Raw genomic sequence first — 20,730 nt, forward strand, 5'->3', positions numbered from 1 at the left:
ACACTGACAGATCAGTTCTTTTTTTCACTACTTGCCCTGTAAACTAGATGGCGCTAGCGTCTGTGAAGCGATCTATAGCTATATGTATGTATGCACTCATCTACATAATATCTATAGGTTGCTATAGGTAGTTACGCATAGTACAGCATTTTTGCCGTGTATAAAATGTACTAAAGAGAAAAAAGAATACAACAAAAATATAAAGATTTTTCTTTATTTATAAATACGGATAATTTATACAATTTATTAATTAACGTCTACAACGTATTGAAATTAAACCACTTTTACTTTGACACATTTTTACTATTTTATAATTTACTAAGTAATATGATTTTCTGTAGAAAAATTATTCTCTAATAAAATCGTAATATGGTTTAATTTCATTGGCTAACATTCATAATACACTTATGGTATATTACAATCACCAATTAATTCACATTAATAGAAACCATTTTTAAATTATTAAGGGTATAATTGAGAACCTTCTATTTTATTTATCGATGTAAATAAAGTAGATGGTTGGAAATGGCCACCCATCAAAAATCACATGATTTAAATCAATCAAATCATTTAATTAACAATAAGGTTTTAAATATCATTCACATTATTTCCTTTTTTTATGAATTTTATAGAAATTGTATGCTTGTAATTTAAGTATCGTTATTATCAAAATCAGCAATTTTTCCTGTTAAAATTCTTTTTACACCCGTACACCAACTATTTACAATTAAGTTGATGAACAAATTAATTATATAATTAGTTAAAATCAATTCATGTTCATCGCATTGAATAATTGAAAAATCACATCTGCAATTTATAAAAAACACAATTATTATTTTTTTAAGTTTATTATTTCGGGCGATCAAGTCTCAATCATAAAATATATTTCATTAAGTAATTTAATAAATGAATCACATGTGATTTTTTTGTATAATCAATCATGTAATTAAATGCATTAGGATCAATTTCTTGTTGAAGTAAATCAACAATACAATTACAATTTTTAAATATATTAGATTTAGTTTTTTTATTATATATCCAGGGTACATATTTCTTCGCTTCCGAATGCAAAATCAAATTACTAAAAATAATTTGACTCATTGTTGAAATTAAGGAATCAACTGCAAAATCAGAATCTAAATCATCAGATTTTATAAATCATCATATTTAACTGTTTGAGACCCATCTTGACTTTTTACAATTTTTTCAAATTCTATTGATTTAAAAACAGGTTTAATTTCTGCCCAGAATGGGAAATGTGGTGTTTTGTTTTTAAGACATCCCTTGAGTATTTTTGCTGTATCACGGTGTGAGTGGCCATTAAATGAATCAAATAATTTATAAAAAATCAGCAATAAATCTACAGTATCTTCACACTCAGCTAGTAATATGTTGCATTCTGAAACAAAAAAATATATATATACATCATTAATGTTTGTGGTTATTTATCTTCCTATGCAAAATATATATATAATCAATTTCAAAATATATATATGTATATATATGTATTCACAAGAAAAAGTATATATGTATGATTTATATGGATAAAAAATACTTATAATCAAAACATTTAACTGATTTTCATTATGAGTTGCATACCTTCTACAAATGTTTGCTCCATGTCCTTTTCCTTATCCTCCAACATTGAAACTGAAGCGACTGGTTCAACTGATACTTCTGCAACTGCAGATGAGCTGGTGGTATCTAGAAAGTAGCAATAATCTTGTTAGAAAAGACTTAGCACATACTTTAAAACCTATTAATATAATTGTGCAATTCTACAAAAGACTACTTAGAAGTATTTTAACATAATTATAACATTTCACAACTATCAAACAATGTTGTCTCGTCCCAAGCTAAGCAGAACTTGTGTTATGGATACTAGACAGCTGATAAACAGACTTTCTAAATATAGAAATAATTTACACCCAGACACAGAACAAAATGATGATGCTCATCACACATATATTTCTCCTGATTGGGAATCAAACCAAAAACCTCTGGCATAGCACTAAAAGACACTAGCCACTAGACCAACAGGACAGTTAATGCACTTCATTTGCGATGATTAGGTGACAGAAAATAAAATTGAAACAGCACTTGTTGGTCTGTGGTTCATCTTAGGGGCAGATTTCACAGTTATTTCATACATTTAATAGACATCTGCCAAAATGTTAATTGCATATTTGTTTACATGTAAATTGGATGTTATAATATGCAAATATATTTATTTACCTGATGGGATAAGGCTGGTGTAAAAGGTTGGCACTGCATTTCTCGTTAATACCGTTCCTTTACCTATGTAGTATTTCTCAAAATGTTTATAGTCTTATTTGGTTGTAGATGTATGTATCTCCTTTCATTATAATATCATCGTCTAAAACTTGTTTCCAGATCTCAAACCTTTCTTTATAACAGTCTGGCTTAGGAAAATGATGTAATGTACCTGAAATTAGAAAGAATGAGTTAATTGCAGGTTGTGAAATTTATGTTTTAAAAATATAGTGATATATAATAGTACAAACTTCGATCGGATCGTTCCTACAATAAGATCACTTATTCTATCATCAATAATCATCTTACCTCCTTCTTCACATCCAAAATAGCAATGAGTGCGAGAGTATTTCGGTAATCTCGCCATCGTAATCCGTAAAAAACGCAGCCAAATTTTTAAATCAAGTAATGTAAACACACGTCGTAGTCCATTAAACGATGCCAGGGTCAAGAGAAATAAATATATTCGTCGGTATCCGTTCACGAGAAGCCAAGTAAATACGTAGGAAGCAGTTTCGAGGTCCAGAAAACACGCGATGGTCAATAATAGGCAAATAAGTCGAAAATAAAACTTGGTAAACTCACGGCACAAGAAACGAACGTTGAGTGAAAAGTTTTCAAAACATATCAGTGCTGTCATGTCATTAGCAAAATAAAAATTGCGTATGAGATTAATTGAAGACCGAAAAGGCGATTCAGTTTTTTTTTAATTTTTTTTAGTTTACTTTTTATTAAATAATATTTATTAAATTATTAAAAGAATAACATTTTGAAGAAAGCAGTTACTGTAGCGGCATCTAGTAATATTTAAGGGAATATTATGCCTTAGTTGACTTGCCCTGTGGCATAGATGGCACCACTTTCCATACATTTTGTTTTCTTGTCCTCAAAGTATTGTACTGTCACCCCCATGGTCGGTATAAAGTGACGCACACCACTTCAAAGACTTGGGAAATGTCGCAAAATATATTTTTTATATCTCACGTTAAGGGCAATGAACTCATAAAGCTTAAACCCATGGAGGAGAAACTAAACGTCCTTCTCTGTGGTTAAATAAATTTAGGCATTCTAAGAAAACTCAATTATATCTTTTTAATCAGTGTCAGACGCTACAAAATTTTATTAACAATGTTTTGGCATTCAAGCAGGGACCTTCCATATTATTAAGAGTTCCTAAATATAGTAATTGGGGCATCGGATAAAATATTATATTCTAGTATGTATTGTGTCATTCTCTGTTCACCTTTATAAATTGAGAGGCATAAAATAAAAGCTCGCATTTAACTGTCAGTCGCCTGCAATAAAGTCTCGAATATTTCACCACTTGCCCTTTACTTTTAACTAAATATAAAACACCTCCCAATATTGAGCAAGTTTGTGTGAATTATTTTCAGAATTCTGTCTGAAAGTAGCATCTAAAGAACCCATAATACAAAACTGACGCATTTATTATTAAGTATTTGATACTTTAATAAAGTTAGATGCTGTGGATTGATGTGTGTGAGTTAATTATCGGATTGTGACATGTATACCTTTGTAAACAAGAATAACAAACAAAGTAGTATTGTCGCCTGAAACTTGAATGTCGTAAAAATAGAAATTGGAACAGTAGATCCAGGTCTGACCGTTGACGGGCAATAAATTATTTTCATAATTGTACAATTCTGTGAATCTCTTTGTGCAAAAAGCAATATATTTGCTGACTGACAGAGATATCCTACACAACAAAGTCGAAAGAAGATTTGGTCGATAGTTTCTAGAACTCGAGAATCATTTGTTTTTAAATTTACGTTTACTAAATTAAAAAAGGATATGAAGCTCTTTAGATCTCGTCTTGTTAGCCAGTGTTGACCCTCTTTTGAGATCGAACAAAATAGATCTCATGTTGTAATCGTCAACAGACGGATTGAAAGCTGCTTTACCCGCATACTATGTTGGCAATAACTTCCACCCTTTCAATCGACTGCCAAAACCATGTCCAAGCTCAAAAATAATTGCCCTGTGACTTATCCTACTTGCGTTTTGGTTTATGATGTCGAATGTTTTATGATTTCGAAGTATAAGCACTATAAGCGGTGATGACCGTAACCTCAGTGATGATGGCTGATGGCAGCTTGCCACCTGCAGCTTCGCGGTTCGCCGCAGTTTACCTGCCGTACTATCGTATTGTAACACTAGATTTATACAGTCTATTTCGGGTGCCTACATCATTGGCCACCTTTCTAGCGTCAGAGAACACGTGTCATCGGCCTCTGCCCGACACCCATTAGACTATTAACTATTGTCTATCGTGGCTAAGATAATGTCTGCTCTCATATACATACAATTACTATAGATTTATAGCGTAATGAGTATTATAGCCAAAACAACATCAACAACCGACGCGTACACAGGTACGTATGCTATTTTTCCACGGAGTATTTTTATTCTTTAAATGGACGCATCACGTGCAAAATGTTCAGGTACATACATTATTAGATTGATGGATGTGAATTGAACGGGAATCGGAAGATTTAAGAAGCATAACATATTTTAGGTAGTATAAAATATTCTGAATATACTGGTCTCAGTAAAAGAAGGTTTTTCCTTGTAATTTGTCAGGTCATGCTGACATAAAATGTTCATCGAAATATAGTAGCAAGTCAGTGACTCTAAATTGATTTACGACCATACAAAATACACGTTTATTAGCAAGAGTTAATCCGCGTTACGTGAGCCAGAACGAAACGTCTTCCTGGTTTTGCAGTGCTTGGCCCAATTGCCTTTGAGATTGGGCCAAGAATACGGAGAAAGCATGATATATATGAATTGTAAAATGAAAACTTCTGTCATACAGGTGTCACGTAGGCATATTTATCGCCACTTAATGTGAAGATTTGTTTGTTTATTCATATTTACTAAGTAGATACTCGTACTGCTATCAAAACAATAGCGACATGACGTGTTATGTAATCAGAGACGTATAAATTGGAAGCAAGAGTGCTGAAGTAGTCAGCGTGTCTACAAATGCGCATGACTTTTTCAAAGTTGAATATATCTTTCTTTCTTCCTTTGTTTTTGTGGCATCCGCTAACGATTTTCAGTTATAAATAGAACCGGTATCAATATCTATTTGTCTCTGTACTGTTGTCTATTTATGTTGGCTGACGCACCTATCTGGAGAATTCAGGTTTAAAACTTATTAGGTGGCTGTCCGTTTTAAATTATACTGTGTATATTATCAAAAAAGGAAAATGAATTTCTTTACACGTAAACGAAATAAAAATAGCACGATAAATATTTTGTTACGTACCTACGTATTATCATGCGGAAAGATTTTTTGCCAGTAGGTACTTAAAGAAATATTCTATAGGATATTCTATTTGATTTAGCGCGCATTATATGTTACTAAAGCAGACTCATAAATTAAGCTACAAACAAAACACCCATTACTTATAAAGTAAATAGTTTTTTCTAAAATTTAAGACTTGAAGATCATAAGAAAGTTAATTATAATAAGTTTACATAGGTACTAGTTCTTGGTCACATAAAGTGTTACCTTGACACTATCTTTCCCTAAGAAAATGAGTAATACGTAAAAATAAGCTTTTTGAAATCTTTTTTTTATTTCCAGGTGTTGTTGGCGGAACTTCGCGACACAGAATATTACTACGCTGTAAAATGTTTAAAAAAAGACGTGGTTTTAGAAGACGACGACGTCGAGTGTACATTGATAGAGAGGAAAGTTCTCGCACTTGGCACCAACCATCCTTACCTCTGCCATTTATTCGCCACTTTCCAGACAGATGTAAGTAAACTATCTTTAATAAAATATATCATAGACCGCGACATCTGGAATTGCCCATTTTATTCGCTCTACGATCTACGCATATTTACATCGTATAAACTATGAATATTATTATTATAGTTTTATTAGGATTAACATAGTTGTAACTAGAAATAAAACGAAAAAATTGGCGCACAACGTGGGACCTAATAGCTTTAGGACGGTCGTTATGATTTCCGGCGGAATATTTATGTAATACCCTATAATATACGATGCAAGAGTATAAAAATAAATTTATTTTTTATAGCCACTCTATGGGGAACTCTAAGACTAGCTTATTTTTCGTGCAACGTGTGATCCAAAAATGATTTCCATGTCTAGCTTTAGTCTAAGTATGAGTTAAACCCGGCGCAATATACATATTGACGTGTGAACATGCTAGCGTGTTAATTACAGTGCAATAGAGATTATTTTTATTAAGAGAAAAAACTGGATGTGAGATTGAAAGTTTCTTATTTCTCATAGTCTCATCTGTTCTTCGTGATGGAGTACTTGAACGGCGGTGACTTGATGTTCCACATCCAACAAAGTGGAAGGTTCCCAGAATTGCGCGCGCGGTTCTACGCCGCCGAAATAGTATCGGGACTTAAGTTCCTACACAAGAGGGGCATTGTTTACAGGTAAATATGATGATATTAATTGGATAATCTTTTGAAGAGTTAACATAAATAAGTAGAAAGAATATTTCTGCTTTTTTCTTTTGATAATACAAGAAAATCAGATTGAATCTACTCATCAAGGTAATATTGGCAAAAACACTTATGAAACATAAACTAAAATACCACGAAACGAATCTAGTCTAAAAAAACAAATTTGAATCTTCCAGAGACTTAAAATTGGACAACATTTTACTAGACTTCGAAGGCCACGTCCGTATCGCGGACTTCGGAATGTGCAAGCTCCAGATATACCTGGACAAGACTGCCGACACTTTCTGCGGCACCCCAGACTACATGGCGCCAGAGGTACCAACCCACACATACGAATAGAACACATTTAAACACTATTTAAAGATTCTAGGTCGAGTCATCTGATTTATCTAAACGTTGGTAGAAACTAGTTTATTTTGATATTAGAACTTATTAGACTATTACATATATATTTTCAAAGAGTTTATTATATTAGGGCCGTTGGTTTATCTCTGAGCCTGTGATAAATATGTTTCATTTAGGCTGAGTTGGACTAACCAGGTTAGTAGCTTAATCTTGAACTGAACATAAATTTATTTGGTACATATGTAGGTAGCAAAGTGTACCTAAATAAAAAGTTACAGATTAAGAATGAGCTCTTGTACCCATTAACCTTTTCACTATTTAACCAAGAAGAAATGGTGAACATGATCATATTAAACTAAAACATTCTTTGGCATATTAAATTAGGATCCATATGGCGTTTTGAATTGTCTATTATCTAATAAACATAATCAATCGAAATCTTTCTTCCCTGTGTGGACAAAGAACGAATGAGACATTAGTATAAAAATTACATAATACCATATTAATCAACGACATTGCATTGCAGTTGTAAATATCGTTATATCGTCGATATCAATAAATCTTCACATAATTTATGGTCTGCTATTGAATCATCGACGCTCCTGCCAACCTCGTGACTGGCACTCGTCTACTATACCATTAAAAGTTGAGTTGCCAACCGGTTTTATTGCTATATCACTCTGAAATCCGATTTGTGTTTATAAGAATTTGATTCATAAATTATTGTATGAGTTAAGTTAACACTTTAATATAGTCTGGTAAAACTTGCAGATTCATCTTCGGCAGCTAAAATCCGATTATTTTTTTGCCAATTAACATTTTTCAACATGCATTTTGAAAATTTTAGTAGACCTGGATTCTGTCGTTTAAAAAAATTCATAAACAGTAAACCTTAACTTATAGCGTACTAAATTATTTACTGCTTAAATACCAATATGAAGGCAAATGCCAATAGAAAGGCGCCGGACTTACTGATCTAGATATGTACTACACATCAGACTAAAGATCATATTTTTCGATTCCAGATCATCAAAGGTCTGAAGTACAATCAGACCGTGGACTGGTGGTCTTTCGGCGTGCTGCTGTATGAGATGCTGATAGGCCAGAGCCCGTTCAGCGGCTGCGATGAGGACGAGTTGTTCTGGTCCATTTGCAACGAGATGCCGTCTTACCCGCGCTTCCTATCTCAAGAGGCGCTCACCATACTAACCAGGGTAAGTTCCATAATAAACCGTGGACTATGTCGTCTACTTACTATTTGTAGTATTCATAACTGTAAAGAAAAGTGCTGGCCATGGAGTGCGCTTTAGACCAAATCTAACCTAAAGTTAACATTTGCCCGAGATTGGCCTTAAAATACTATAAATGTCATGATCTATAAGCGAGGAGACATGAAAATTTTTTACGTTTCGACATTCTTTGAAATCTAAATCAATCCCGTAAGTGATAATAAAGCAAAATAAAGATCAGTTTCGGGTATGTTTTTCTTGACTAGTGCGAGTTAACAAAAGGCACCGGGACTAAGTGAGCATATTGCTCACATTCTCACTTTTCACATTGTGCACATTGGTTTGTATAGTTATTGGACAAAGACGCGCGGACGAGGCTGGGCGGCACCGAGTGCATGCACGGCGAGATCCGCGACCAGGACTTCTTCCACCCCATACACTGGGACCGCCTGGAGAGACGAGAGCTGGAGGCACCCTTCAGGCCCCGAGTGGTGAGTATGATAATAACTTTATTTATCTTTCGGTTAAGTTTGTCATAATCTTAAACTTCGTACTTCTAGATTTTGACTTTTACTTTTACTTTTAGATTTTATTGAATTTAAATGTCGAGGGATAGACGAAAGAAATGTGAAACTAGATATAAAGTGAAATCGGTGGATTATACACTCTTCGTAAGGAAGACTGCATATTTCTCATAATCCAAGTTAATTGTGATACCATTAGAAAAAAGAAGAGCCTTGTATCATTAAACATATGGAGTATTTTGTAGATGACCATATTTCCTATTAATTCTACAGCGACATCCGATGGACACGCAGTACTTCGACCGAGCGTTCACGGGCGAGCGGCCGCGCCTCACCGCGGTCGAACCCCACGTACTGCGCTCCATGGACCAGGAACCTTTTAGAGGATTCTCCTACACCAACCCCAACACTACGGATCGCTAAACTACACTCTAACACATAGAGCGTTGGTTGAAATTCCTTTGTCACGTTAAGCAGGCGATACACGGGTGTAGGTTCATACGTACGTTCGATGCGTAGACGGTGACAAGATTGGTGATTGTATGTCCCGCTGGGCGGTAGTAAGCATTGGCAGTTAAGTTTTCGTAGTTATAATATATAACTATAGCACCCCATAATTAGAAACTGTAATTTAGAATGGGTGAGAATCCTTCTATTGTTTTCATAAGTATGGGCCAATTGTAAGCGTTGCGAATCGGTACCTACATAGAGATAAAATCATTTGAAATGCATATCAATTAAAACGTTATGTTATTGTGTCTGGTACACGAATTGTATTGTTATATGGTATAGGTGTTAGATCTAAGGGCCGTAATACACACGCTGCAACTCGCATCTTGCGTAATAAATATAAATTATTTTATTAAATCTTGAATCGGTAAATTATAAATCATAATATTTAATTTATCGAATTAGTACAGCTTGTGTGTTACAAGGCTAAACGTTAGTGTAAAAAAAAGTTTTATACGTTCAGTGAATTATTTATTGTATCTTTTACTGCAACATTTATAATGTATCATTATATTATCTGATTGGTTTAAACTACTTTAAAAATGTACTACGACCTAGTCGTATTTATAAATAAATGTAACATTCATTTTTGTTTAAATAGGTAGAACCAGTAGCTACTGCTATTGTAACTTCATGATATATCAACAAATATTCAGTTAACTAGTGTATTAATAATTTAATTAATATCGTAATTGCATAGTATGAAATTATACCAAAGATAGTTTGTTCGGATTGTACATTGTTTGTTGGATAATAAATTACAAATACCAAGCGGTTTTTTGATTATTACATAACTTCGGGTACTAAAAACATTTCTGGACGATTATTTAAGTTTTGTGACGCGGTAACGGTAACTTTTATTATAAGCCATCACAGTCTCCATTTTACACATTCTGTTTTTTTTTGTTGGACATTAAATTTTTAATAGTATTTACTATGTATATTATACAAAATAAACCGGGGGTGTTCTTAACTATGTTTAAAACCAAGCCATATTAAAGAGTGTGAGAAAAAATAGTTTATTACTTTAATAATGGGTTTCAAATAACAGGGCTTAAGTGTGTTGGCAGTTTTTATTTTATTTTTAGATCAACCGACGACTATTACTTCATGATACAGAAAACTGTCACATATGTCGTCGCAACTACTCCAACATGGTCAATGAAAAAAAAACGTATTCGGTAAACGAAGATCAAATGCGAACCGGCTTAAGTTTTCAAATAAATAATAATATAACGACCTCTCACACACTAAATATTCTTAAGTTTGCGAAAGTTAGAGACGAGGTTAACTTAGACCTTATATCTAACATACCCTACAAGGTAAAATACACCTAAAATACAATACAATAGATTCAATAACTATACAAACTACTTTAAATGAACACTTACGTGAACACACAAAGATCAGTCAACAATTAAAATAGACTAGATAAAAATATTGACTAGATTTAGATATACAGGGTGCAAGGCCAAACCCTTGTATTGTAAAAGATATGTTTCGAACATTCCACTTACAAACAAGATTATTCTTTAATAAGTAAATTCTTGGAGGGTGTAAAACGTTTCAAGGCCCTGTTTAAGCGTCCTCCTCCATTTAAAAGACTGCTAAATAACCCTGTATACATTTATACAATATAAACTTCTAAAATACCAAAAAATTGAGCTAAATAATTGACGTATAAAAACACAAGAAACACGATCCACAATAAAAGTAAGCGTCAACACTGTGCCCAACAATCTCTCATGTAATTTCGAACCTTACGTACCTGTCTTAAGTTTGTTTTTACGACGCGAGACTATCAACCCATTCCAAGTTACCATTTTCAAAACTATGTATCTTGGGTTTTCATACATCAATATCTAAATATAAATTTACTCATATAATTCAGTGATTTCTGTTGGGTACTTGATGTGTAGTTGTATGACGCGGTCCTTGGTAGCGATGAGCAAGTGGTGGGAGAGCTTGTCTTCGAAGACTTCGATGGCGAGGATCCGAGGGTCTCTGATGGTGTTGTCGAAGTCCTGCACGCGGAGAGTGCGGTCCGGTTTAGAACCCTTCTTCAATGTCTTGTTTGTTAGACAGATGATAACCTGGAATAGAAAGACCATCTGAAGTAGTTTTTTTTTAAATGACTAATGCATTACAAGCACTCGTGGATCGCAAAATTACAAATTTATTAAAAAAAATACATTAAATACTTTTACATAAGAAAGTGTTTAGATGGTTGTTAGTTATTATCTAAATAGGAGCACAAGATATTAATCAAGTCTGCTGTAATTGATTGGTGCGTATCGCAACAATTAATTCATTATACTCTAACATTTACGTAGTTATGTTTTAGTTAGGACATTTTAAGACAAATGTATTGAAAAAATATGATGTTAAAGTAAAATATACTGACTCTTCCACTCTTGAATCCGAGAAATACGACGTGACCATGTTCAGTGGCGCACGACATGTTGGGGCACTCCAAACGCATGTGGTTCGTCATTTTATCGTAGCAGATCGATACGCGACGATTCTTTGTTTTCACTGAAACAATATGTTCTTTTATGACAAACTAATAGATGTTGAGTTCATAGATTTATTTCCATTCTCGTGTACATCTCCTACTCCTAGCTAATGGATATAAAGTCTATACATAGTCGTAAACCAAGCTACTCCGGGTTGGATTTATAACGAGAATTGACTAAGCAGAAGGTCGAAGTTTTGTTTTAGACACTATTGAATCGAGTTAATCAATAAATTAGTATACATGCGCAACCTTCTCTGTCATATGAATAGAAAATCCTGTGAAGTATATTGCAGGAAATCAATAACAATACCCAAAAGTCTTACCAGCAACAGCCACATTGTATTTATGAAACAGCACCCATTTTGATGCGCCCTTATGTTGCGGTATGCTATAATTGAACATCCTGTGAAAGTTCTTCGTCTCCGGAACTTCACTCAAGACGAAACCATACTTCGTGACCATGTACACTATACCCTTGTACACGTGTATGGCGGCCGGTCTGTCGTAGTCGCTCCCGTAGTACCGGCCGACTAGACGGACCTCCCATTTATTGTTGGCCCATGTGCAAGCCCACACAACGAATGTTGATGTCACAACGTAGCATACGTTGTCTTCAAGTCTGGAGTCATTGAGACATTACAAGTTAAATCAAATTTGAATATCGTTATTTGCAATATCTTTTGCTTTATCTAGACGAAACGAAAATAATCGTAAGTAAGGGTAAGATTAATTGCAGGATCGATCAACTACCGCTCAACAGACCCACGATGGGGAGCTACACTAGAATGTGAGACCGCGCACACGCAAAAGCGAGACACCGGCCGTACTCAATGGCCCTCGGATTCCCGCGGCTGGAACGTGAAGCACTGCTAAAATGATGAATCTTCAACAAAAATGACTCGCAATCAGCATTAATTCTCGTAGCATATAGCTACATTTTTTATGCTACAAAAACAAATTATACTTTCAAGCGGAAATTGATCGAAAAATAATTATAGCTTCAATAATGGACTCACGTGAACAAAAAGCCTGTGTCGACGTAATGAGTTTTATTGTCAAGCATACACGAATTAGGGGTTGGTTTCCCGTATAAATAAAGGCCTCTTTGTGTATCACCCGTTTGTGTTAAGGCGACAACCATACTATCGTTCTCAGTAAAGTCTAAGCCTTTATCTAAAAAATGTTATGTACAATATGAGCATGAATTAAAAATATATACATATAAATGATTGTAACTTGTTTGTCACTTACTTAAGGTCTTAGTGGCTTTGACCAGTTGAAAACTTTTTACGTTGTAATAATGCACTGCATCCGCCTCAGTCTTTAAAATCATCTTATCTGAAAAAAGAAGATATTTTGTAGGTGACGAAGTAAAAAGAATATGAGGCAAAGACTGAATAAAATCCACAATAAGCATTAGGTTCAAAATAACACCCTTCTTGTTCGTATTTTTTTTAAGTGTATCGTTTACGTATTTTGATTTCTTTGATAGAAATTTGAAACACTCAACGTCAGTAGATAGTGTGTAGTAGATAGAGCGCCGAGACACAGGGTCATCACGGGACTCTTTCCTAGGCATTAGAATTGGGATGACATTTGTCCGTAAGTGGGAACAAATTGTGAAAGCTGTATTAATATTTTTTGCCTTGCAAGGACAACTTACCCTTATAAATATGAACTTTATCGAGGTTGACCAGTCGATACGTGTGTATACGTTTTATTTTAGCTGAACCTACATAACTCCAAAGCTTGGAATTCATCAACATGTTTCTCCAGCCTAGTGTCGATTTTCTTCGAAACGAAACTCCGTTGTTATCCATTTCCTCTTTGGCAATTCTCTCCCATAGGCCGTAACACTGAGAAAATGAGGGAAGAATATTGTAAGGAGCAAAAATGCTGCACAGAAATTAGTCGGTCTTCAAATTATATTATCGATCGGCGACTCTTAGAACAATAATTTATGGATCACCCAAATGCCTACCAATTGCAGCTTGTCATGCCCAGTGAACATTTTGTTGTCAGTGGTGACTGGTATCATTACTGATCACTCCAATGTATATCTTAGAATATTCATTACATAATTACTGAGGTGTTGCAGCAGTACTTTTGGTTTTAGAAAGTCAGTAATCCTGACATAAAATTAAATAAACAGATTGATTATTTGACAACCACACGCAAGCAATGGTAATATGCACTCAATTATCTTATCAAGAGACATCATTGCAATGCAGGGAATTATGACACAAAATGTTACTCACATATTCATGAGAGAAAAAATAATGGGCAGTGCATGCTTTACGATGCATAGCATTATGACAACAATAACACCAGTTACATCTTGTATCGTTGGAACATTAATGTGATATTATGTACAAAACATACAAATCTATAGGCTAAAGATAACTGCATTATAATAGAATTATTTAACAACAACACAATAGCTTAATCTCACTGGTAAAGGTCACTGATTGAAACATCAGAAAATCTATTTTAGTCAAATAAGTTTGTAGACCAAGGCACATTATGTTTGGCAGTACGGCAGTATGTTGGGTTATATTAATCGAAACAGGTTTTGGAAATGCTAAGATTTGTATGATTGTTGTAGATACATAGCCACACACAGTAAAAAAAAGCCATGCCAAAAAATTACCTAATGTTATAAGTAGCAGTATCAGCAGTTACTTTATTTAATCAGAAGTGCCATCTATAAAAATAGAATCTTTTCTGTACTTTAAATTAATAGATAGATTTTATTAAATCCCTTTTCGAACAAACAAAATATAAAATATATTTTTTTTAGGTAATAACATGATGCTTAACAATATTGATCAATTATGAATAAGTTAACAGTAACCATGAATCAAGTATAATGTAATTACTTAAAGACTATAACACTAAATATTTCATTATAAATTCAGTCCATAGTACTATTTTGGTGTACTTTACCTCAATAAAATCGTTTGCAACATTCTTCCACCGCCTACTTACAAATAAACAGTAAAACAGAGATTTATTGCACAAATATCTAAAGACTTCCCACAGTATTTCAGGAGGACAAATCTCCCAGTTGAATTGGACATCAATTGATTGAAAGTCTTCTGACATTTTATAAGGTCTTCTTAAATAATTCAAACAAATAATATAATGTATACCATTCAAGAAATAAAGCTTAAATCTATGCTAGCTATTTTAATTTATAACACAGTCAATAGTTCAAAAAACAAACAAAGTATAAAATAACACTACAAGTCAAAAGTCAATACAATTCAAATCTGTCAAATTCAAGCTGTCCAACGTCACTGCCAAAGTAAATCTGTTCAAAAGCTCTAGACTAGTTATAAAATTAAAGTCTCTGTAATATGTTTTAAAATTATGACGAATACAGAAAAATATTTGTGGGATATTTATTAAAGAATTGAAAACAAGAATTATTACTTGAAAGTACAAGTTCTTGAAATAGTTAATAAAATAAAACATGTTTTTGACTTTGAAGTCACGACAGTCGATTTGTTTTTTGCGGTTTTGTCTATGCATTTCCTTTGAGGTTATGTTTACAACAATAAGACGCGAAGTGTTTGAATAGCTTATATTTAGAAATTGGAATTATTTTCCAATTAAATACATGTTAAGACTGTGTGAAGTTCAATTTAATCAAAATGGTAAGTCAAAGATATTGCACGAGTATAATTATATGTGCTACTGAATAATATATTTTGTAATGTTTCGTGGCTAAGTTTTCTACTTCTGCCTGATCATTCACTACTTGCGATATCCTGTACCTATGCTCAATTATAATAATAACTTTTTACTCTACGAATATCATAAGATTATTTTGGTTAAGTCCCATTATTCGCACTGAATTCGGCTAAATACCTAATAATTATATCCAAACCCAACCCTAATAGGTAGTCTATTTGTCTGGGATTATAATATCCAATATTAGGATTGGCATTGGTGATGGTATTTGCTTAGTCATTTTTATAATAGTATAATTAATTGTAAATTTACTTTTTCAGGCACGGAATGCAGAAAAGGCTATGTAAGTAAAAGAAATATTTTTATTCTTATTAACTGTTATATATTAATTCATACATACTTATTACTGGTTATTTCATACATTCAAGATGATAATAATTCACAGAGATAACATTTTATGTAATTAGTTATAATATTTTAGTTCAATATTAGGATGGCTCCACTATTGTATTGGGTTATACCTGTAAATTAGTGTAAGTTTTGGTTGAATAAATAAATAAATGAAAAAAAAGACAAGATTGGTTTATATGTAAAAGTTGAAACAGGAGAAAAACAGTTAAAAACATGCCATATGTGTTTAAGTAATCCAAAACTATGCGTGCATATGTACTTATGTTTGCAAAAGTAACATTTTCACTCTGGCTGCAGACAGCGAGAGTTACAGTGAAAGCTGTGTTGTGCTTCTTCTATTTCCTTCTGCTTAAAGATGTCTAATGAACTCTTCCTATTTTACATTACAGGACCACGCTGGCAAGATGGAGGGCTGCTCAAGTTCAAGAGGCAGGTGGTCAGCGCGAGAGGAGACCGTACCTTGCATCAGAGTGCACTGACCTACCACAGGCTGAAAAATGGAGACTGCAGATTGTTAGAGAAATAGCTAAGAAAGTTGCTCAAATCCAAAATGGTAAGTGATTATGACAGATACAAATACCAATCTAGTAAGTTATTTTAAATCTTTACAACAAATCAAGAGGGCTATGGTCATCTCAACATGGCAGCAATAATATAAAATGTGAAATTTTTTGTTACAATACAAACATTTTGCTATAATATACATTATTACTTTTGGAAATGGAAGATGCTGATCGAGTGTCGTTCGTAAGTTCGGTAAAAGAACCCAGTGTAATATCCGAGAATATTCCTGCTGAAGTCACACCAGAAGAAGTTGAACAGGATATCCCGGTAGTCACACCATTGGTGCTACCAGCACCTAGTCCAGTGCACAGTGAAACCCCATCTGCTCAACCTGCACCAATAGCCCCGTCACCGACCAGTCCAAAACAGGCCAGCCCACTCCCCTCCCCATCCATTGGTACAGCGCATTCCGCAATACGTAGCACTACCGCAAGTGAGCAAATCTCAAGAGATATGTCTACCAAAGAAAACAAGTCTCCAAAATCCCAAAGTGTAAAATCAGGTCAACTTGGCGGCAAGATAATGAACGCTATCAACACCCTGGTGAAGCCAGCAGGTCAGACTCAGGATGCCATAAGTGAGAGAGTTGATGATCTCAAACAAAGAGTTCAAAGCCTTGCAAGCGATATTGTCGATTCACAATCAAACAATTTAACTACCAATATAGATAAAATAGCCACAATGAGCAAAGCACTTACAAGCGAAGCCAATGCTTTGCGACAATCCATAAAAAGTTTGTCTGAAGACATCGCACGTACTAAACAAGAGTTATGTTACTGTGGTAACGAGGAAGATATTAATTTTCCCTACCATTTATTTCTTATCGAAATTATAATAAACAAAATACATATGAAGTGTGAATGTTTCGAAATTGATTACAACAACTTGGTTATATCAGCAGTGTTTCTGGGGAAACCACCTATTATATTATACGATTCATCTTTTGGTAAAATCGAAAACTTCAACAAACTTAACGTCGGGAAATCGACCTTATTTGCCATGACTTATGATAAAATATGCGGTATCAAGGATTTTGAAATAGTCTTATTACTAACCAAACAACCGCCCTGTTCTACATGCGTCACAAAGATAGCTGAAACGCACCTGGACTACACCAATGAATTTATTTCTTTACGAGAAGAACTTTGCAAAAAGTGGATGCAAGAGCAGCCAGCGGACAACATACTGTGCACTACATCGATTCCGCTTTCTAAGAACATGTATTACCTATCTTGCTGCGATGGAGAAAATAGGGACTCAATAGGTGTTATAGAGGTCACAGTAAGAATGTCATTTTTGGGCAAAGAGATAACAACTGCTTTCTGCGCCTCGCCTAAACCACAGGGTACCTCATTCCTCTTGAAAGAGGACCATGGCATGACCATGTATTCGTGTCACAAGGTTGAAATGGATGACCAAGGAAAGATACTCCTAGATGAAGGCGTTTTATCAAAAAAAGCCATGACCTGTGGAGATCAATATAAAAGATCAGATAGCCCGGCTTCACAAATGTCTTCTGCTTTGTCCAGACGATCTTACGAACAAGCGCCTCAGTATGAGAATCATCACGGTGGTGAGTCCGCCCTCATTTTTAGTAAGTTACCGTTTTAACTCTCACCTTCAAATAAGTAAATAATATTTATATTTTTAGATCGAGCTTCAAAGTATGACGAAATTTATACCAAAATGAATGTTAACGAGTTAAGGATAAGAGTACCCAAGAGCTCTAGAGTCGAAAGAATGGGCAGGTATGACAAGATTCAAGAACTATGTTCGTGTGAAAGCACAGCTTTTAATACCGGAGAACAGATACAGTTCGATCTGCCTAAGGATGCAACATACCCCGAAAAAACGTATACGTCAAACCTGAAATACACTTTGAAAGCCAACGAAAGACCGCAAGACAAAAAAGACAAGAAAATTATAAACATTACCCCTTCTTCTTGTCCAGTCCCCGTGGACATGGCCAAAGTTTTACATCCACAGAAAGACGTTTTCATTCTCAAAATAGGAAAAAAACTCGAAACGAAAGATAAAAAGACTGACCTTGAGATCGAACTTGTTACGCCAAAGGCTCCCTCTGAAAAACCATTAGAAAGTAATAACACTGCCCAGCAGTACAGCGGCACTGATATTAAGTCGAACGATGGAAAAAAGAAAGAAAAGAAAGGAAAAAAAGATAAAGGTGGTAAAGGAAAGAAAGGCAAAAAAGGGAAAAAGAAGTAACAGGGACACAATCTATTTGAATAAAGTCCTTAAAAATATTATTTTCTTTTACTCTAATGTTATGTTTTAGGCCTGATTCGCACGGGAGCTTTTTTAACGCGCGTTAAAAAAGCGTCCAAATAGAATTCATACGTCCGTGATTTTAAAACGCGACGCTTTTTTATCGAATAGTGTTGCATTTTGAGCGCTGGACGTTGGGAGCTAAAGGGAATAGTCGTATGAACATGTACTTGGAAATGCATTTGTTCTAGTTGCACGCTTTTTTAACGCGCGTTAAAAAAGCTCCTGTGCGAATCAGGCCTTAAAGTTTGCTATTTCAATTACATATTTTGTACCTCAACTGTATTATCATAACTTTCGTAAGATAACTGTGTCGTTACCAAAATCGGACCTATTATACCTGGCATTGATATATCTATTAGTGTGTTAAAAGGTTTTTAGTAGCATATAACCATTTGAATACTTGATTCGAACTGAAACATTCATCACGTTTTTATGTTTTTGATAGCCGGTCTTGGAGAGTTCCGTATTCGGGACCTGAACGATGAAATCAACAAACTGATGAGAGAAAAGCGGCATTGGGAAGTCCAGATAAAGTCGCTTGGGGGCCCGGATCACGCGCGAGTCGGTCCGAAAATGCTCGACCAGGACGGCAAAGAGGTCCCCGGTAACAGAGGATACAAATACTTCGGAGCTGCTAAAGATCTACCAGGTTAGAAAACTTTTTAAATTGTATTTAATGGAATATTTTAAGCAATCTGAAACTACACCTAATTTCTTTGTAAGCTACATTTGGAATTGTTTTGTTAATGGTAATATAACAATATTTGCAATTTTGCAGCTTGAGTTAAATTCTTTTATAAACTTATCTTTACCAAAAATATTAGATGAGATTATTAAAGAGTTAAAAACCTACGCATGAAACAGCAAACATAGACTGCTTGATCCGTATTTAAATGATATGTTTGTACACACATTGAAACATTTTCCCAAATATAGGTGTTCGTGAGTTATTCGAGCAGGAACCGCCGCCGCCGCCGCGCAGAACGCGAGCTGATCTCATGAGGGATGTGGACGCTGATTACTATGGATATAGAGACGATGACGACGGGCTCTTGATGCCTCTAGAACAAGAAGCTGAGAAAGAAGGTACTGGAAACATACATGAACTTTGTTACAAAAACCTGAACTATCCGAGTAATATCATGAATGAGAAAATTTGTATGTTTTGTTAAACTTTCACGCAAAAACCACTGAACGGATTTGAACAGATAGTTTTTATCACGTAGTATAGGTTTTATTCCTTTATTTTTTATACATAGATGTTCAGTCTGAGATTTGTCCTTACAGTTGTGAACTGATTTTAATTACATTGGAACATTTCAGCCATAGCACAAGCAGTAGCCGAATGGAAGAGTAATAAAGAACAAAATAAGGATCAAGACTTACCTGAGGAAGAGGATATTTATCCGGAGGACGTGAGTATATCTCTAGTTTATTATATTACTGGAAACATGATCAATAACTGTATGTCTGTATACTATACTTCGTAACCGAATCTCCAACCTATTGCATGTTTTATTGATAAGGTCATCAACGATTTCTCAACTTTCGTACTGTATTCGTAACCCTTGTCTCTTCGAATGCAAACTGTGTTCCAAGTAATCTAAAACTGAGTTTTTATTTCTTGATTTTAATTTTTAGCCTGACGACAAGCGAATAGAAGATGAAGAAGGCGAACCCGTCAGGCAAGTAGTGACGTCGCACGTCGCTGTTCCATCACAGAAGGACATAGAGGAGGCTCTGCTCAGGAGAAAGAAACAGGAACTTCTAGAAAAGTACGGGTGTATGGACGTCAAGGTCGAACAGAGTTGACAGAAGTGATTGTATTATGTAAATAAATAAGGTTCTATATCTATATTCTATTTTATTTCATGTAATTTTATATACCACACGA

At 34.5% G+C, this 20,730-nt stretch overlaps 4 protein-coding genes across 10 annotated transcripts in view; 3 read left to right on the forward strand and 1 right to left on the reverse strand.

Moving 5' to 3' along the window:
* LOC113495060 (putative protein kinase C delta type homolog) overlaps nucleotides 1-10,129 on the forward strand; it is a 38,939-nt gene extending 28,810 nt beyond the window's left edge. For all 6 annotated transcript variants that reach the window (XM_026873646.1, XM_026873650.1, XM_026873647.1 and 3 more), the window contains 6 exons: nucleotides 5,888-6,061; nucleotides 6,566-6,720; nucleotides 6,927-7,065; nucleotides 8,121-8,309; nucleotides 8,675-8,815; nucleotides 9,122-10,129. In XM_026873646.1, coding sequence (XP_026729447.1) covers nucleotides 5,888-6,061; nucleotides 6,566-6,720; nucleotides 6,927-7,065; nucleotides 8,121-8,309; nucleotides 8,675-8,815; nucleotides 9,122-9,271 — 948 coding nt within the window. In that variant the 3' untranslated portion in view covers nucleotides 9,272-10,129. The remainder of the gene's footprint in view (nucleotides 1-5,887; nucleotides 6,062-6,565; nucleotides 6,721-6,926; nucleotides 7,066-8,120; nucleotides 8,310-8,674; nucleotides 8,816-9,121) is intronic.
* LOC113495066 lies at nucleotides 9,817-15,371 on the reverse strand. 2 transcript variants are annotated; one of them, XM_026873659.1, is made up of 8 exons: nucleotides 14,823-14,882; nucleotides 14,527-14,580; nucleotides 13,540-13,732; nucleotides 13,128-13,214; nucleotides 12,893-13,049; nucleotides 12,200-12,495; nucleotides 11,763-11,893; nucleotides 9,817-11,451 (listed from the first exon to the last, which is right to left on the reverse strand). In XM_026873659.1, the coding sequence occupies exons 3-8, from the start codon at nucleotides 13,694-13,696 to the stop codon at nucleotides 11,233-11,235; spliced, it is 1,047 nt and encodes a 348-aa protein (XP_026729460.1). In that variant the 5' UTR covers nucleotides 13,697-13,732; nucleotides 14,527-14,580; nucleotides 14,823-14,882; the 3' UTR covers nucleotides 9,817-11,232. The 2 variants fall into 2 exon arrangements, with proteins under 2 accessions (XP_026729460.1, XP_026729459.1); XM_026873658.1 differs by lacking the exon at nucleotides 14,527-14,580 and having other exon boundaries at nucleotides 14,823-15,371.
* A 66-nt stretch (nucleotides 15,372-15,437) lies between these two features.
* On the forward strand, nucleotides 15,438-20,691 carry LOC113495068 (pre-mRNA-splicing factor ISY1 homolog). Its single transcript, XM_026873662.1, has 7 exons — nucleotides 15,438-15,535; nucleotides 15,893-15,915; nucleotides 16,373-16,536; nucleotides 19,282-19,485; nucleotides 19,773-19,922; nucleotides 20,160-20,251; nucleotides 20,478-20,691. The coding sequence occupies exons 1-7, from the start codon at nucleotides 15,533-15,535 to the stop codon at nucleotides 20,646-20,648; spliced, it is 807 nt and encodes a 268-aa protein (XP_026729463.1). The 5' UTR covers nucleotides 15,438-15,532; the 3' UTR covers nucleotides 20,649-20,691.
* On the forward strand, nucleotides 16,590-18,811 carry LOC113495063. Its single transcript, XM_026873656.1, has 2 exons — nucleotides 16,590-18,120; nucleotides 18,199-18,811. Exons 1-2 carry the CDS (start codon nucleotides 16,704-16,706, stop codon nucleotides 18,771-18,773), a joined length of 1,992 nt encoding a protein of 663 aa, XP_026729457.1. The 5' UTR covers nucleotides 16,590-16,703; the 3' UTR covers nucleotides 18,774-18,811.
* Nucleotides 20,692-20,730: the final 39 nt, after the last annotated feature.

This window comes from Trichoplusia ni, chromosome 6, assembly GCF_003590095.1.
Source record: "Trichoplusia ni isolate ovarian cell line Hi5 chromosome 6, tn1, whole genome shotgun sequence".
Classification (NCBI taxonomy): Eukaryota; Metazoa; Arthropoda; class Insecta; order Lepidoptera; family Noctuidae; genus Trichoplusia; species Trichoplusia ni.

What these genes read in the sequence shown, in the direction of transcription:
- LOC113495066 (XM_026873658.1), bottom strand. Translation starts at nt 14,981, where the DNA reads ATGTCAGAAGACTTTCAATCAATTGATGTCCAATTCAACTGGGAGATT. An exon ending in CAAAGCCACTAAGACCTTAA is followed by an intron (nt 13,050 to 13,127) that starts GTAAGTGACAAA and finishes AACATTTTTTAG; the next exon opens with ATAAAGGCTTAGACTTTACT. An exon ending in GACACAGGCTTTTTGTTCAC is followed by an intron (nt 12,496 to 12,892) that starts GTGAGTCCATTA and finishes CAATGACTCCAG; the next exon opens with ACTTGAAGACAACGTATGCT.
- LOC113495068 (XM_026873662.1), top strand. An exon ending in AGTTGCTCAAATCCAAAATG is followed by an intron (nt 16,537 to 19,281) that starts GTAAGTGATTAT and finishes TGTTTTTGATAG; the next exon opens with CCGGTCTTGGAGAGTTCCGT. An exon ending in ACAAGAAGCTGAGAAAGAAG is followed by an intron (nt 19,923 to 20,159) that starts GTACTGGAAACA and finishes GGAACATTTCAG; the next exon opens with CCATAGCACAAGCAGTAGCC.
- LOC113495063 (XM_026873656.1), top strand. Translation starts at nt 16,704, where the DNA reads ATGGAAGATGCTGATCGAGTGTCGTTCGTAAGTTCGGTAAAAGAACCC. An exon ending in GTATGAGAATCATCACGGTG is followed by an intron (nt 18,121 to 18,198) that starts GTGAGTCCGCCC and finishes TTATATTTTTAG; the next exon opens with ATCGAGCTTCAAAGTATGAC.